The sequence below is a fragment of the Solanum tuberosum genome, unplaced genomic scaffold, assembly GCF_000226075.1.
Source record: "Solanum tuberosum cultivar DM 1-3 516 R44 unplaced genomic scaffold, SolTub_3.0 scf00253, whole genome shotgun sequence".
Taxonomy (NCBI): Eukaryota; Viridiplantae; Streptophyta; class Magnoliopsida; order Solanales; family Solanaceae; genus Solanum; species Solanum tuberosum.
The window spans coordinates 353,442-370,414 of record NW_006239176.1 but is presented as its reverse complement, the minus strand read 5'-3'; the positions used below and the strand labels follow the sequence as shown (position 1 = coordinate 370,414).

Below are 16,973 nucleotides of genomic sequence, written 5' to 3'. Positions count from 1 at the left end.
TAAGGTTATAGCTTATGCTTCCAGACAGCTTAAGGTGCATAAGAAGAACTATCCGACTCATGACCTCAAGCTTGCAGCAGTGGTGTTCGTACTAAAGATTTGTAGACATTACTTGTATGGTGTTCATGTAGACATGTTCACCGATCATAAGAGCCTTCAGTATGTGTTCACCCCGAAAGAATTGAATCTTCGCCAGAAAAGATGGCTAGAGTTCCTCGAAGATTATGATATGAGTGTGCATTACCATCCTGGTAAGGCCAATGTAGTAGCATATGCTCTTAGCAGACTATCTATGGGTAGTGTAGCACATGTTGAGGAATAAAGAAAAGAGCTAGCAAAGGATGTTCACAGACTTGCTCGCCTTGGAGTTCGTTTTATGAGCATATCAGATGGTGGTGTAACGGTTCAGAATTGTACAAAATCCTTTTTAGTAGTAGAAGTTAAGGAAAATCAAGAAAACGATTCGATATTACTTGAACTTAAGGATGTAGTCCACCAACAGAGAGTTGAGGTTTTCTCCCAAGGGGGAGATGGTGTGCTTCTCTACCAGGGTCGATTATGTGTTCCTAATGTGGGTGAGTTGAGATAGCATATTCTTGCTGAAACCCATAACTCCAAATATTCTATTCATCCAGGTGACACTAAGATGTACCTGGATCTGCGGGAAGTCTATTGGTGGAATGGTATGAAAAGAGATATAGCAGATTTTGTGGCTAAGTGCCCCAATTGCCAGCAAGTCAAGGTGGAACATCAGAAACCAGGAGGTATGAATCAAGAGATTGACATTTGTACTTGGAAATGGAAGGTGATCAACATGGACTTCATCACGGGGTTACCTCGTACTCGCAGACAACATGACTCCATTTGGGTGATAGTTGACAGAGTTACTAAGTCCTCTCGCTTTTTGGCGATCAAGACTACAAATTCGGCGAAGGACTATGCCAAGCTTTATATTAATGAGATTGTGAGGTTGCATGGGGTTCCTTTGTCTATCATCTCAGATAGAGGTCCTCAGTTTACCTCTCATTTCTAGAAGTCATTTCAGAAAGGTCTTGGTACTCAACTTACCTTAGCACAAATTTCATCCACAAATGGATGGTCAGGCAGAGCGTACCATTCAGACCTTAGAGGACATGTTGAGAGCTTGTGTGATCGATTTCAAGGGTAGTTGGGATGATCACCTTCCTCTTATTGAGTTCGCTTACAACAATAGCTACCATTCCAACATTCAGATGGCCCCTAATGAGGCATTGTATTGAAGTAGATGCAGATCTCCTATTGGTTGGTTCGAAGTAGGTGAAGCAGCCTTCATAGGGCCAGATTCAGTCATCGATGCTATGGAGAAAGTGCAACTCATTAGGGATAGACTTAAGACAGCCTAGAGTCGCCAGAAGTCTTATGCATATGTAAGGAGAATGGACTAGAGTTCCAAGTTGATGATTGGGTTTTCCTAAAAGTGTCACCTATGAAAGGGGTGATGAGATTTGGTAAGAAAGGGAAACTTAGTCCCAGATATGTAGGCCCTTACCGGATTTTGAAAAGGATTGGTAAAGTGGCTTATCAATTAGAGTTGCCAGCAGATTTAGAAGCAGTGCATCCAATATTTCACATTTCACTTTTGAAGAAGTGTGTGGGTGATCCAGCATCTATATTGCCATTAAAGAGTGTGGCTGTAAAAGATAGCCTTTCTAATGAGGATGTACCAGTTGAGATTCTTGATCGTTATGTTAGAAGGTTGAGAAATAAAGAAGTCGGTTCAGTCAAGGTTTAGTGGAGGAGTCAGTCTGTAGAGGGAGCTACTTGGGAAGCAGAAGTAGCCATGAAAGCCAAGTATCCTCACCTCGTTCCTTCCAATTCCACTACAGCCTGAGGTAATTGTTCCTCCACAGTTTTTCAGTCATTCATGCATGAAATCAGTCTTAGTATCATGTTCCTTCAGTTTGTATTGAATTTTCAGCGTATTTGCATGTTCTTGGAACTCAATTCTGTCATAAATCAGTCTTTAGTGTTTATTGGTAGGGTTGCAACGCATTCCCTCCATTTCAGCTAATTTAGTCTTCATTCAAGGAGGAATGTTCCCAAGTGGGAGATAATGTAACACCTCGGAAATCAGACCCAGAAAAAAATGCAGAAAAATTACCTGCACCAGTGCACCACGGCAGGGTTCACAGATCGTGACAAGGTCCATGGTCATGACTTGGAAGTCACCAGGCCCAGACATCAGACCACGGGCACCTTAACGGTCCATGGTCTTGATGACGGGCCGTGGTGGACCTCGTGAAGCCTTAGGCAATAGCTCCCCTCGCCAGTCCCTTACACCCCCACACCTAAGTGAGGACCAATGGCACCTTCACGGTCAATGGTCCTTCGCACGGGCCGTAGGAGGGTCGATGAAGGGCTAGCCAGTAAGCTCTCAAACAAGAGCCTCCAAACCTCAGCCAAAGTGAGGACCACGGGGACCTTCACGGCCAATGTAGAGTTAGTGGCTCGTGGACCAACCCTTAGAACCATAGGACCAAGTGAAGACCACGAGGACCTTCAAGGTCCATTGTCCCTTTCACGGTCCATGAAAGGGGCCGTGGTCAGCCCCGTTTGCAACTTAAGGCAGGGGTCATTTAGTAATTTTCCTATTACGTTGGACCACTAAACTACATCGTTTTAATCCTAAACTACGTGGTTTTGATTTGTTTTGGCCTAGAAACATAAGTAGAACTTACACAAGTCAGATCTTTAATCACTTTGAAAATTAGAAGCAAGAAAAGAGAAAGAAGCGACCAACCCTAGCTTCAAGAACACAACAAGTTTCCTTCAGTTCCAGCCCCGAAATAGAAAGATTTCCCTGTGGAATTCGTCACCAGGTATGTGGGAATTCACTAGTGGGTTCCATTCGCCCATTAGGTCCCTAGAATTTAGTCAGATTCTTGATTTCCTACTATTAACTAGACCTACAGTTTCTAGAACTTGATCAGATTATCATGAATTACTTATTTTAATATTCCAAATCAGATTATCATGTTATTACTTGGTCTCTTCAATGAACTTTAGAACCCTAGCTATGTATTTTTTCAATTCTTGAATTACACATGCTAGGCCAGATATTTCAGTCATTTCAGATACACATGCCTCAGTCTTGAATGTGTTCTTATCATATATTTACGCTCATTCTCAGTTTGCATGTCAGTTTTGAGCTATCCAGTATATTACAGAAATTCAGTCATAATGTGTAAATCACTTAATCTAATAAAGTAGCTTAATACTGAGTTGTACTAGGGTCAGTCACCCTTATAGTCCCAGAACTACGAGCCACGTAGGTTGTAAGTCCCCTCTGTAGGCATCATTTTAGTTATCACGCCAACATGCCTCTATACATTTGGCCGGGTATATTGGGTCCTTTCGATGGGGCGTATACATCGGACTCCACATTTAGCTCATGTGGTTTTCTTATCGGTTATTAGTACCTCCCACAGTTCAGTCAGATTCTATTGCATTGACCATGTTTCAGTATTCAGTCTCAGCATGTTATAATCTGGTCATTGCATTCAGTTTAGTCATGTCCAGTATTTCAGTATCTATATCACGTTCAGTTTATGCTCTTTCTTTATTGCTTGTTCAGCTTTACTCTACCCTGCATTCTCCGTACCTTTCAAGTACTGACGCATATATTGCGCTACATATTCTTATGATGTAGGTTTAGGTCCTCCCCAGTCAGATCACGCTTAGATCGATTCCTGATCTCCAGTTCAGCAGTACAAGTGGTGAGTCCTCATTCTTCGAGGAAAATAGTCATGCTATTTTCTTCAGTATTTTTGTCTTTCCGTTTCAGTTTTACTAGATTTAGTTGCGGCATGTCCTAGCCTTTCTAGTCAGTTAGAGGCTATTTTCAACATAGTTAGATTGAACTTAGTATTTGAGTTTGATGTTTCTTTTGTATTAAACTCTCAGATTTGATATGTCCAGTTTAGTATATGAGTTTTTCTCAATCATATTAGATTAAATTAGAATTTATCTTCCGCAGCAGTTATTATTATCTTTAATATGCTTATGATCATACCAGCAGGGTTATCTTGGGGTCACTTGTGATCCTAGATCCTGTGTCTGCATCTCGAGGGTAGCTCGGGGCGTGACATTAAATAACACACGTTGATTGAGTTTTACGTAAAAAATTCCTTAAAGATCTATACTACCATCTCTTGAAGATAAAAATTCAAATTTGGTATGCCATTCTAAGAACAGAAAGACATTAAAAGCTTTATCTCACCTTGATGTGCGAAGTGAACCAGGAAAAGAAGACAAGAATTAATAAACTTTTGACATAGGTTCAAGGATGTGGCGGATGACCTATAGAGGAATATGACTAGAAATTAATTACAATTGTATGATACACAATGATGACTATTCTCTCACACCAAAGTACTTTTTTGAACTTTCTTCCCATTATCCCTTACTTCTCCTTTACCCTTTTCAAGGATCCTTAATTGTTTGTTTGTGCACAACTTCAATTCCAAAACATTATCTTAACTATATTACATATGAAATTTGGATTTTGGAAGATTGCCTTTTAATTTTAAAACACATAATGACTACATATTACTTATTGGTATATCATATGATTATAGAACATTTCCTCTTGATAAACATATTAGTTATTTATATATATTTTTTTAACATATTTAATATTTTGAAAGCAATTGATAGTGTGATAGTAATGAAATTTGCGAAGAAAAAAATTGAGAAAAATATTTATTTGACTCTCTAATTAAAGACATTATGTAATCATGCATACAGATGATAAAAATAAACTAACCATTGTAAAATTTCAAAAGAAAATTAATGAACATGTAAAATGAAATTATGTAAACTAGGAGAAAATAGTGTTATGATTTGTAATTTTGCCTTTTCTTTTAATAAAACAAATGGAAAACTACAATTGAATAACCTCTTACATCAAAATACAGAAAAAGTTCTATTCTAATACATTTTAAATAAAAATGTTCCAACCGTGCGAAGCTCGGGCACATTTACTAGTATCATATAATTCTATATGTAACTCTCTATTTTGATAAGGTTAAGTTGTTAGTACATACTTTGTTGAGAATATTTATTTGTGCATGTTAATCACAATGACAATATTTTTTTAAGGCTCATTGGTGAGTCCTATTATATTTGGCTTATTACATCATTGATTGAGGGCAAGCTGAAGGATTCAAGTCCTATCGCACCGAGAGGGTAATACATTGGGTGAGAGTCCTGGTGCATCATGATAATAAAATGTTGTGTTGGGTCCCAACAAATTATGACCTAAAATGCCTTCATATGGGTAAGATGTTTGGTTTAAGTCCCAACATTATATAATGATGATGTAATAATGACTGAGCAAATTGATATGCTCTTGATAAAAGTCATGAAATTTTTCCGATTGATTTGCTCCATTCTCTTATGTGAATGAGGTACCAGGACATAATGTGTCTGAAAATGACAAGCGGTTAAATGTATGAATATTAGTGTGGTTAAATGTTAATGGTCAATTGTGGTAATTATAAGGAAGAACATTATGGGTTCTTAAGATGGTCCTTCAAATGTGAAGGTAATTTTTGGCCATCAAAGTGGTATGAAAGGATATTGGGCACATTGCGTTGGTGCAACCCAATTTGAATGTTTTATAAATCCTCCATCAAAATAAAAAAATACAAAGTGGTAGTACATTTAGTACTATTAAAGTGATTTTGAGGTGTGTCAAATAAATTTGATAATGTCAAAGTATGACTATTAAAAACTTATGGAGCATGTACAAATGGTTAATTACTTGTCATTAGATTCAATGTTGCTATATGCTTTAGGAACATTTATAGAGAGTATTAATTGCCTCTTAAAATACATATTTAGCAAAAATTAGCTATTAATTGTCATTAAAGATCATTTTTGTTGTAGTGATAACTCTTTCTTCTGATAAAGTTTTTTGTTTTTTTTTTATAAAGAAGTAATAACTCTTTCTTTTGGATTCTTTCAATTAAATTTGTGAACTGTAAACATGGATACAACCCAACAGACTATCTTTTTGAAAAATATGTTAAGCATCATGCCTTTTTTCTTCTTGATTGTTAGGAAAGTAAGGTCGTCTTTATTATTATATGTCGATATTTTTGAGTTCAAGTGCTCACAAAATTATGCTGTGAGATTTTAATATGTTATGTTGCAAAATTTTGGTTTAGAATATCCAGTTGTGAACAGTTCCATTCAGATGTCACCTACTGCTTGGTTGATAATTGCATTAATTCTTTGTAACTACATACTATAACCATAACAATAACTATGGTTCAATTCCAAATAAGTTGGGGCCGGTGATGTAAAACTTAAGCAATAGTAATGACTATTCTGAGACAATGAGCAAAAATATTTATGATACTAACAATTTTAGGATAAGTTTTAACATATACATGATACAACATACTATAATAAAAAAGAGATTGATGGAGGTTCATAAGAAAGGAACAAAAGGTCCTCCATTTGAATTTAGTTAATTATGTTCTTGTATGGACGTGATGTTCCACTTTACTTGGAAGTGTTGTTGTTCGAGGCTTTTTGGTCTTTTCTTTAAGGTCTGATGTTGTTCTTTCTAACTTCTTGACATTTAGAAAATTTCATTACTTCTGACCAACTATTTCCATGGAGATTTTCTTAGAATTCTTTCTTATACTTATAATCTCTCTATGACTCGTAATTTTTGTATAACAAAAATGAAAAGTTTAAAAAATATAGCATTTTAAGATTTCGGAGGAACGCTTTGCCTTAAGATAAAATTTTCATGACTATGTAGTGTATGTATTGAAAATGCGAATATTACCAAATGATCATATGTAAGCTTAACAAAATAGTTAAATCTTGTGCGAAGCACGGGTAATTTACCTAGTTGAAATAGAAATCAACTACTAAATACTATAGGTTCTAACTTACTAGAATTATTGCAGCAAAATATATGTATTTCTAAATAAAAAATTCAACATAAATACAAATGATCAAGGCCTTCACTGTTGAAACTCATACGTATTACTCATAAGCTTATATATTATTTTCTTGAAGCCACATCGAGAAAGCTTGAAGAGTGTTTGTCTCAGCTCTATGATGCTTTTGAGTAAACTCAAGGAGAGCAGGCCATGTGAAGTCAGGATATAGTCGAGGGTTGTTGTAGTCCACCAATTTAGTTGGTGGACTCACCACCTTATCTTTGTCTGGACAAAGAAAGAAAGCTAGTGATTTTCTAGGAGTCGTGTTGTTAACAACTGCTCTATGCAAGCAACTTTTGTATCTACCATTCGATAGTGCCTGCAAAAGGTAAAACACTAAATATGTTATATTCTGTTGTACATCTAGGAATTCATGATGTATATCATTGTGCTTCATGTGGAGAGATCTTATAACATTTGTCACCTAAAAAAATATTGTTTTTCTAATTGACTCTGTTTATATTATTCGTATGTAATACATAATACATTAGCTTAAATATAGTTCTAGTGTGTAAATTTTCTTACCATAAATGTGTCGCCTATGTTAACCACAAAAGCATTGAAATTTGGACAGATGGAGTACCATTCGTTGTCCACAAAAACCTGAAGTCCGCTAACACAATCCTGATGGAGAACGGTTAATGATGTTGGATCATAGTGAGGTCCTGTTCCTAAGGTGAGCTCTGGTTTCAAGCACGGGGGATAGTAGTTGAGTCTCATTATGGATTCATTGTCTTCAAAAAACTCTTTAAAGTGGCTCTTCTGTACACCTAGGCTAATCCCTAAGAGTTCCATGATCCTAAGAGAAAGTGTATTCATGGAATTGCAATACTCTTGATAAACATTCCTGCGCAATTAAAGGGAAAAAGGTTAATTGATTTACATAATTGAAAAATAGAAAAACAAATACTCCTTTTGTTTCAATTTGTTTGTCTGATTTTTATTTGACATGAAATTTAAGAAAGTAAAGAAAGACTTTTGAATCCAGTAGCCTTAGACAAAAGATATGTAAAATGTAAAAGTATATCATTTAATTTAGTGGTCTTAAACATGTCTTGGAAAGAAAGAAAAAAAGTTTTTGAAACATACCAAAAGGTAAAGTATGACAAAAAATTGAAAGAGAGGAGTATTAGGATAGTCAATTGTCCTTACCCGAGATTGTTGAAACTTTCACCCAATGTCCTTTGGAAATACTCTTCAACTATGTGAGATGAGTTTTCTTTAGCAGTGTATCGTAAAGAGAGTGTCTCTTTCCAAGGCAGCTTTGAAGAAAACCTTCCAGTAAAGCTGCTAGCATAGCCACAATGCTCACCAATTTTCCTCTGAGCTTTTTGCTTTTCAGAGAGAGGCATGTCAAAGAACGTGTCCATGTAACGATGGGCTTTGGAGATGAGATTAGAATCAACTCTGTGGTTCACTACAAGAAAGAAACCATGACTCCTACACGCTTCACCAACAAGCCTAGATGCTTGTTGGGTCGCGACAGGGTCACCAGAAAAGAAACCCCTTAAGTCAATAAGGGGAACATGAAGTTCTTGTGCTACAACACATGGCTTCTCGTCATCTGGCCATATATATTGTGTGGGAATGTTGGACTCATTCTTCATATGGGATGCATCAAAAATCAATGGTTTTTCCTCACCAAGCATAAGTGATTTTTCATATGTGATTATACTATTATTGGTCATTGTAAGCAGGGGTTTGGTTTTTTCTTTCTTGTGCAATATGTCACAATGGGGAGAAGGAAGTAGAAGTAGTTCATTGTGAGGAGCCAAAATGAAGGATTATATAGGGCTTAAGGATGCTTAAAATTTGGATAAAAGTCCATATGTTGTTTGAATCTGATTTTAAAAAAGGACATACTTTCAAAGATATGTTTGACCATATATTTTGAATTAAAATTTAACAAAGGAAATACTTTTAAAGATATGTTTGACCAAAGATTTCAAATCTGAGTTTGAAATATTTTCCTTAACAAGCTTTGAAGAATAAATAATGGGTCAAAACAGTTTGCTAATAATGGCTTAATAATGCTTTAAATTGGGGTATAATTTTCTTATATAATGTACATAGACATATCTACACATAATACACCATAATCATAGGTAGAGATATTTAAAGAATTTGTTCGATTGATTTTCCTTAGATAGATTTCCTTATTTTCCTACAAAAAACTTTTATTCTTAAAATAATACTATAGTAAAATCACACTAAATAAATATAAGTGAGATTACACAATAATTATTAATTTATAGATGTATTATTTAATAGAGAAAATAATATTTATTAATTTAAAGAGTTTTTTGAGATTCAATAAAAGTTAATTTTTATTACACAAAAATTATTGTATTTTACTAATTTATGTATCATATTTATTGAAGTTACAAGAAATACTAATTTATTATACATAAAGTACAATGAATTTATCAAAACATTGTATCTTATTAAATGATGTATCTTATTTATTGAATTTATATGGAAAAAAATACATTCATTATACATAAAATACAATGTATGTGAATGATTCATTGTAATTTTTTTTGTTATATGATTCTTTGTAAAATAAATTTAAGAATTCAATGATTTATCGTAAAATAAATTCATCATACATAATGTTCATTGTTTCTTAATAATCAAATATTATTCACTATATATTTACCAAAAAAGTTCAATGTATGATAGTGAGAGAATAAACTATATACGCAACACATGAAATTTATTGAAACAATATACAAAAATGACTTCTCATTAAAAAAGTGCCACAAAATCAACAATGACAGATCAAATACGTAAAACATTATGTGATTACAAAAGAAATCATTCCATATACACTTAAAAAAAATTGCAGTCATGGAAACACCGAAACTTTTGGATGCAGTAAGAAAAGTTAGAGATGAACATTAACTAGTTCTAAATTTTTACAAAAAATAAAACAAAATAAAATTATATTTCACTAAATTATCTTTTAAATATATTTGTACCTTTAAAAGAATATTTATTCATAATATTTATTGGACAATATATTTATATAGAGGTATTTTGAACATATATTATCTTATTATCTCTTCGAAATGAGTTATTTTTTCCATTGGTAAAGTCAGGATCAAATAAAAACATTATCTTAGAAAGATTATTAATTTGCTAATTATTAATTTAGTAAGGTTTTACTGTAAAAAAAATTGTTCTATTAGCTCTGTATTGGCATCAAAGTCAGGTCCCTCCCCATTAGTCTTTCGATCCACTCTCTAGTCGGACCTGAGCATAAAGAGGTGTTAGAGTGGGTTAAATCCCATATTTGTTGGAAATGAATTGATGGCCTATTTATATGGACTTGGACAATCCTTCTCTTATTAGCTAAGCTTTTTGGATTAAGTTAGATCCATGTGTCATATCTTTAAACTCGTATTTATCGGTGAGGTTCAGTTATCATATTAGAAATTGCAATACCTCAGATGTTTATAGTTGTCTTTTTTGTGTTAAGGACTTATGAGCCTAAATTTGAGAATCTTATATTAGTAATGCTCGCGTTGGGGAACACAATTTTAGTTTAGAAAAATTGATAAAAATATTGTTCTTATTCTCTTTTAAAAATGCCTTATATATTTATGAAAATAATTCTTTAGTTACGATATATGTCTTTATATAATTTTTTAAGAATTTGTAGTTTATTAATTTTTTGATTGTCATGACACAAATTCCTGAGTCATGATGGCACCTAATTAAGACCACTAGTAGGTAAGCCGACTCATACCCACAGCGACAAGTAGTGAGTACAAGGGTAGAACTAAAGATAAAATAATATTAACAATAAAAGAAGACAAAACTGGAAGCAAACCCAAAACTATATACAATAGATACCCTCCCAGAACCAGGAACTCACGAGTACAAGGATGTCTAACAAGAATAAATACATCTCCCAAAGGTGGACCACAACAAGCCGCCTCAAAGGCAAAAGACAAGCTAACATATGTACAGAAGGAGACTGGCTGATCCAGGACGCCAAGTGCTCACCTCGTCTCTAATATCCCCAAGATGCAATAGATGGCACAAACGATCACCGCTGGTAGATGGTACTAGGACCTGCATCACGAAGAGATGCATAGTAAAGCATAAGTACAAAAAAACAACGTACTTAGTAGGCATCATAGGCCAACCAAGCACGAAAGGTAAAAACAATTCTAAAAGATAGAATCTAAACACCAACAGAGACCAAAGTAGATATATAAAGGAGGCACACAAGCATACCAAAAGTAAATCTAAGTATGCCTAAACTAAACCTAAGTGGACCCCCATAAACCCCAGAAGGTACACTCATGCGCAAGTTTAAATAAAACTTAAACGAACCCCATACGCCTGACATGTACACATAATAGCTAAGTCTACAAGACAGAAGAGTAATCCAAATTTGAATCCAAGAACCAGTCAAATCCCAACCAAGCTAGCAAGAGTGACAATCAACTCAACCAGTCAACTCCCAGCCCAGCTTGCAAGAGTGACAATAAACTCATCCAATTAATTCACAGCCCAGCTAGCCAGAGTGACTATCAACCCAAGCCACCCATCCATATAACCCAATTCTAGCGGCATTAACTGCTCAACTAGCAAGACTGCCTCGGAGGCGTGTCAACTCTGTAGAGGATTTGAGATATCGAGGCCGCCCAGCCAGCCAGCCCACTCCCAAGGGTGTCAGCCGTCCAGCTACTAAGAGCACCCAGGGGCGTATCGACTCCGAAGAGGATCTCAAGTAGGCTCTAATAAACCATGGATCGATGTCCACTCCCGAAGATATCACAAAAGGTTGCAAGCCAGAAGCAGTCCAATCCCAAGAAAGCATACAATCTTTGGTGGGAACCATAGGTGGAAAGCTAAATAATTTTAAAATGTCAAGTACCATTACCCGTTTTACGATTCACCAAGGCTACCCGTCATCCAATGTAAGTGTCGTGGGTAGGTCTCGTAGGTTAGTCCGAGACTTATAGAAATTTTATGGTCAAAGTTGGGAACCATTGGAGTACTGCAAGGTTTGGCTACCAATTTTCCAATTTCTGCAAGTAGGTCAAGAACATACTTTCTCTAAGATAGAAGAACTCCCTTCTTGCTTATATTTACTTCTACTTCCAAAAAATATTTCAACTACACCAACTCCTCCATCTGATCCTCCAGAACAACTTGACCTCCCTATTGCTCTTCGTAAAGGTACAAGGACTTGCAAATCCACATATTCTATTGCTAACTTTGTTTCCTATGATCGCTTATCTCCTACATCTAGATCCTTGATTGTTTCTCTAGACTGTGTTTCTGTACCCAAAACAGTGAAGGAGGCTTTGCATCATCCTGGATGGTTGTGTAGGACATGTATCATCAGTCTCTCATCTCCTCGAATAAACTTGAACAATTGGCGGTGTTGTTGGAACATGTGTTGGTGGCACAGTAGTCAAGTGGTGCTCAATAGAGTCACTAGGAGGTGGAAGAATAGCATCACTTGATTCCACAACACGAGTAACATGATAAACTAACCACTCATCTTCCTCCCCATGACTTGTAATTTTAGGAGGAGAATAGAAAAATGGTGTAGTCATAGTGTTGAGGTATGTAAGTTTTCATAGTGTTGGGTTCGTTCACCAACATGCCAATATGTTAATTCCATCCATAATTTCGTTCTTGAGGTTGAATGATTTGAATTTTGGATGGGTGTATGTTCTTGAGGTTTTGTTCTTCATTCTTTGTTTATGGAGTTGTGAATTCTTGAGGTGAGGATTTTGATTTCTGAGGGTTGTTATTGAGGTAAAGTGAGTATATTCTTGTGTACTTGTATTGGGTAATTTAATATAAGGAGAATTTGAGGAAAATAATTGATTCTAGGTGAATTAGAGTCAGAAAATAAGAATAAAAATTTGTCGGATCGTTCTGGAAAGGGGCTGGGGTGCCGTGCTCCAGATGCACAAAAGGGGCCAGCGTGGGGAGCCAGAAGTGCGCCAGAATTGACCCTAGTAGTTGGATGCCTGGCACGATGCGCCGCCCTTGCGCCCAGAGCGTCAAGCCACCTTCTTCTTCGTTCCTTAATCCCTACTTTTCCCTTTGAGTTGAGTTTTCATTCCTTTCTTAATCCTAACTATATAAACTACATTTAATCATCATGAGGTCCTTCATATCGTGAATCCTAACTTTTGAATTCATAATTCAAATTCATTAAACGATTAAGAGTCGAGTTTGAGAGTGTCCTTTGAGTTATTTTGAGAAGTCTTTTACAAATATTTAAAACTTGTTTTAAAACTTGGGTACTTGATTATGAGGATGAGGAGAGTTGAGTTTCATTTTCCAAAATACATATGTGGGAACTAAGTATTCCCAAGTGTAAATGTTTTACATTTAAAATAAAAGGAAACATCGATTTTCAAATGAGTTCATGATGAGTTTTGAGTACTATCTCTTTTAAGAGAACACTTTTGAATAATGCACTCAAAGTTTGAGGATGAAAAAATGTTTCTAAACATATGAGCATGAGTTTTATTATTGGAATTAGTATTGAGAACCGATATGGGGATGAGTTTAGATAACTGAAAGTCCTCATAAACCATGTATGTCAACGTGGGTAGAAAGGATAATATTTTTTAGATGATTCCTTATTGCATTTTAAGCATATCCTAGTGGATCCACCTAGTTGAGGATGTCCTATACTCCGGCAAGGTATAGGAAAGTTATGGCAGCGTGGGCGAGATGTTGTATCATCACATAAGTCATAGTGATGGTTGTCGGTTAGAGAATCTCTCAAATAAGAGTAAAATAGTTTTATTGTATTTTAAAACTAGATAAACATTTAGGATTTTAGGATAGTTAATTGAATTGGGAAATTTGCGTGTTAAAAATCATTAAATAGGCTTAGAATAGAAGGCAAAAAGGCGTAGTATAGTGTTAAAACAATTAGGAGAAAGACCAAAATTCCTAAAAATAATCGTCGTACCTCCACCAACTGATGGACTTACAATCCGTGGGCCTAATAACAAACCATCCTTTCCATTCGTAGGTGGGGCTGGGACCATACTTTTGTACCCCTAACAACAGTTGTAATGTATGGTCTGTTTTTCCACATATGGACGGTACATTCCAATAGTAGGTCCAAAATTTGACCCTAAAATTTCAATAAGTCTCAGACTCACCTACGAGACCTACCTACGACACATACATTAGATGACAGGTAGCCTTGGTGAACCGTAAAAAGGGTAATGGTACTTGACATTTTAAAATTATTTAACTTGCCACCTACGGTTCCCACCAATGATTGTGTGCTTTCTTGGGATTGGAGTACTTCTAGCTTGCAGCCTTTTGTGATATCTTCGGGAGTGGACATTGATCCATGGTTTCGTAGAGCCTACTTGAGATCCTCTTCAGAGTCGATACGCCCCTGGGTGCTCTTGGTAGCTGGACGACTGACACCCTTGGGAGTGGGCTAGCTGGCTGGCTGGGCGGCCTCGATATCTCAAATCCTCTACAGAATTGACACGCCTCTGAGGCAATCTTGATAGCTGAGCGGTTGATACCGGTAGAAGTGGGTTATATGGCTGGGTAGCCTAGGTTGATAGTCACTTTGTCTAGCTGGGTTGGGAATTAACTGGATGAGTTTATTGTCACTCCTGCAAGCTGGGTTGTGAGTTGACTAGTTGAGTTGATTTTCACTCTTTCTAGCTGGGTTGGGATTTGACTGTTTCTTGGTTTCAAATTTGGAATACTCTTCTATCTTGTAGACTTAGCTATTGTGTGTACATGGCAGACGTATGGGGTTCATTTAGGTTTTATTTAAACTTGCGAACGAGTGTACCTTCTGGGTTTATGGGGTCCACTTAGGTTTAGTTTAGCCATACTTAGATTTACTTTTGATATGCTTGGGTGCCTTCTTTTAATATCTGTTTTGGTCTCTGTTGGTTTTTAGATTCTATCTTTTCTGATTGTTTTTACCTTTCTTGCTTGGTCGGCCAATGATGCCTATTGAATACCTTGTTTTGGTACTTATGCTTTACTCTGCATTTCTTCGTGATGTAGGTCCTAGTATCATTTACTAGCAGTGATCGTTTGTGCCATCTTTTGCATCTTGGGGATATTAAAGACGAGGGAGAGCACTTGGCGTCCTGGATCAGCCAATCTCCTTTTATACATATGTTAGCTTGTCTTTTGACTTTGAGGCGGCTTGTTGTGGTCCACTTTTGGGACATGTATTTATTCTTGTTAGACAGCCTTGTACGTGAGTTCCTAGTTCTGGGAGGGTGTCTATTGTATATTGTTTTGGGTTTGCTTCCAGTTTTGTCTTCTTTTATTGCTAATATTATTTCTTCTTTAGTTCTACCTTTGTACTCACTACTTGTCGTTCTGGGTACGAGTTAGCTTACCTACTGGTGGGCTTAATTAGGTGCCATCATGACTCAGGAAGTCGTGTCATGAGAATCAAAATATTAATAAACTACAAATTCTTATAAAATTATATAAAGACATATATCGTAACTAAAGGATTATTTTCATAAATATATAAGGCATTTTATAAAGAGAATAAGAACAATATTTTTATCATTTTTTCTAAATTAAAATCGTGTTCCAAAACAGGAGCATTAGTAATATAAGATTCTCAAATTTAGGCTCATAAGTCCTTAACACGAAAAAGACAACTATAAACATTCGAGGTGTTGCAATTTCTAATATAAAAACTTAACCTTGCCAATAAATACGAGTGTAAAGATATGACACATGGATCTAACTTAATCCCAAAAGTTTAGCTAATAAGAGAAGGATTGTTCAAGTCCATATAAACAGGCCATCAATTCATTACGAACAAATTTGGGATTTAACCTACTCTAACATCCCTTTATGCTCAGGTCCGACTAGAGAGTGGATCAAAAGCCTAAATGGTGAGGGACCTGACTTTGATACCATTTAAAATACAGAGCTAATAGAACAATTTTCTTTTACAGTAGTACCTTACTAAATTAATATTCAGCAAATTAATAATCTCTCTAAGATAATATTTTTTATTTGATCCTGACTTTACCGATGGAAAAAAATCACTCATTTCGATGAGATAATAAGAAAATATATGTTCAAAAGACCTCTATATAAATATATTTTCCAATTAATATTATGAATTAATAATCCTTTAATCATACAAATATATTTAAAAGATAATTTAGTGAAATATAATTTTATTGTGTTTTATTTTTTGTAAACATTTAGAACTAGTTAATGTTCATCTCTAACTTTTCTTACTGCATCCAAAAGTATCGGTGTTTCCATGACTGCAATTTTTTTAAGTGCATATGGAATGATTTCTTTTGTATTCACATAATGTTTTACGTATTTGATCTGTCATTGTTGATTTAGGGTGTGTTTGGTAAAATGTTTTCCAATTTTCTCATGTTTGGTTGGGTTAAATGTTTTGGAAAATGTTTTCCAAATCAACTCATTTTCCTCAAATTTAAGGAAAATGACTTCCCTTCAAAATTTAAGGAAAACATTTTCCAAACCTCTCTTTCAACTTCAAACTACAATTACTTTTTTGTTGAAAAAATTTCTTTACTTTGTCCCTACCCTCAAACCAGCACCCCAACCAACCCCTTCCCCCACAAAAAAAATAAATAATTTAAAGCTTGTTTTTAAATTCAATTTTTTACCCACCCTCACCCCTACCCCTACCCCCACCCAAAAAAATATTAAAAATTATTTTTAAAAGGTATTTTTAATTTCAAATTTTTATTTTTTTACCCCCCACCCACTACCCTCGCTCCCCCATCTGCTCCCCTATCAATCCCCCTATCAGCCCCCCAACCCCCTTCAAAAAGAAAAAAATTTAAGTTTGTTTTTAAAAAATATTTTCAATTTCAAAATTTCATTTTTTCACCCTATCTTGACCCCCCTCACGCACCTCCTAACCAGCCCCCCACCCCAAAAAAAAATTTAAGTTTGTTTTTAAAAAATATTTTTAACTTCAAA

The 16,973-nt window shown here is 35.5% G+C and overlaps 1 protein-coding gene across 1 annotated transcript; it reads right to left on the bottom strand.

Annotated features, from left to right (window-relative positions):
- Window positions 1-7,056: 7,056 nt before the first annotated feature.
- On the bottom strand, window positions 7,057-8,689 carry LOC102598207 (gibberellin 20 oxidase 1-like). Its single transcript, XM_006357659.1, has 3 exons — window positions 8,154-8,689; window positions 7,527-7,848; window positions 7,057-7,320 (listed from the first exon to the last, which is right to left on the bottom strand). The coding sequence occupies exons 1-3, from the start codon at window positions 8,687-8,689 to the stop codon at window positions 7,057-7,059; spliced, it is 1,122 nt and encodes a 373-aa protein (XP_006357721.1).
- Window positions 8,690-16,973: the final 8,284 nt, after the last annotated feature.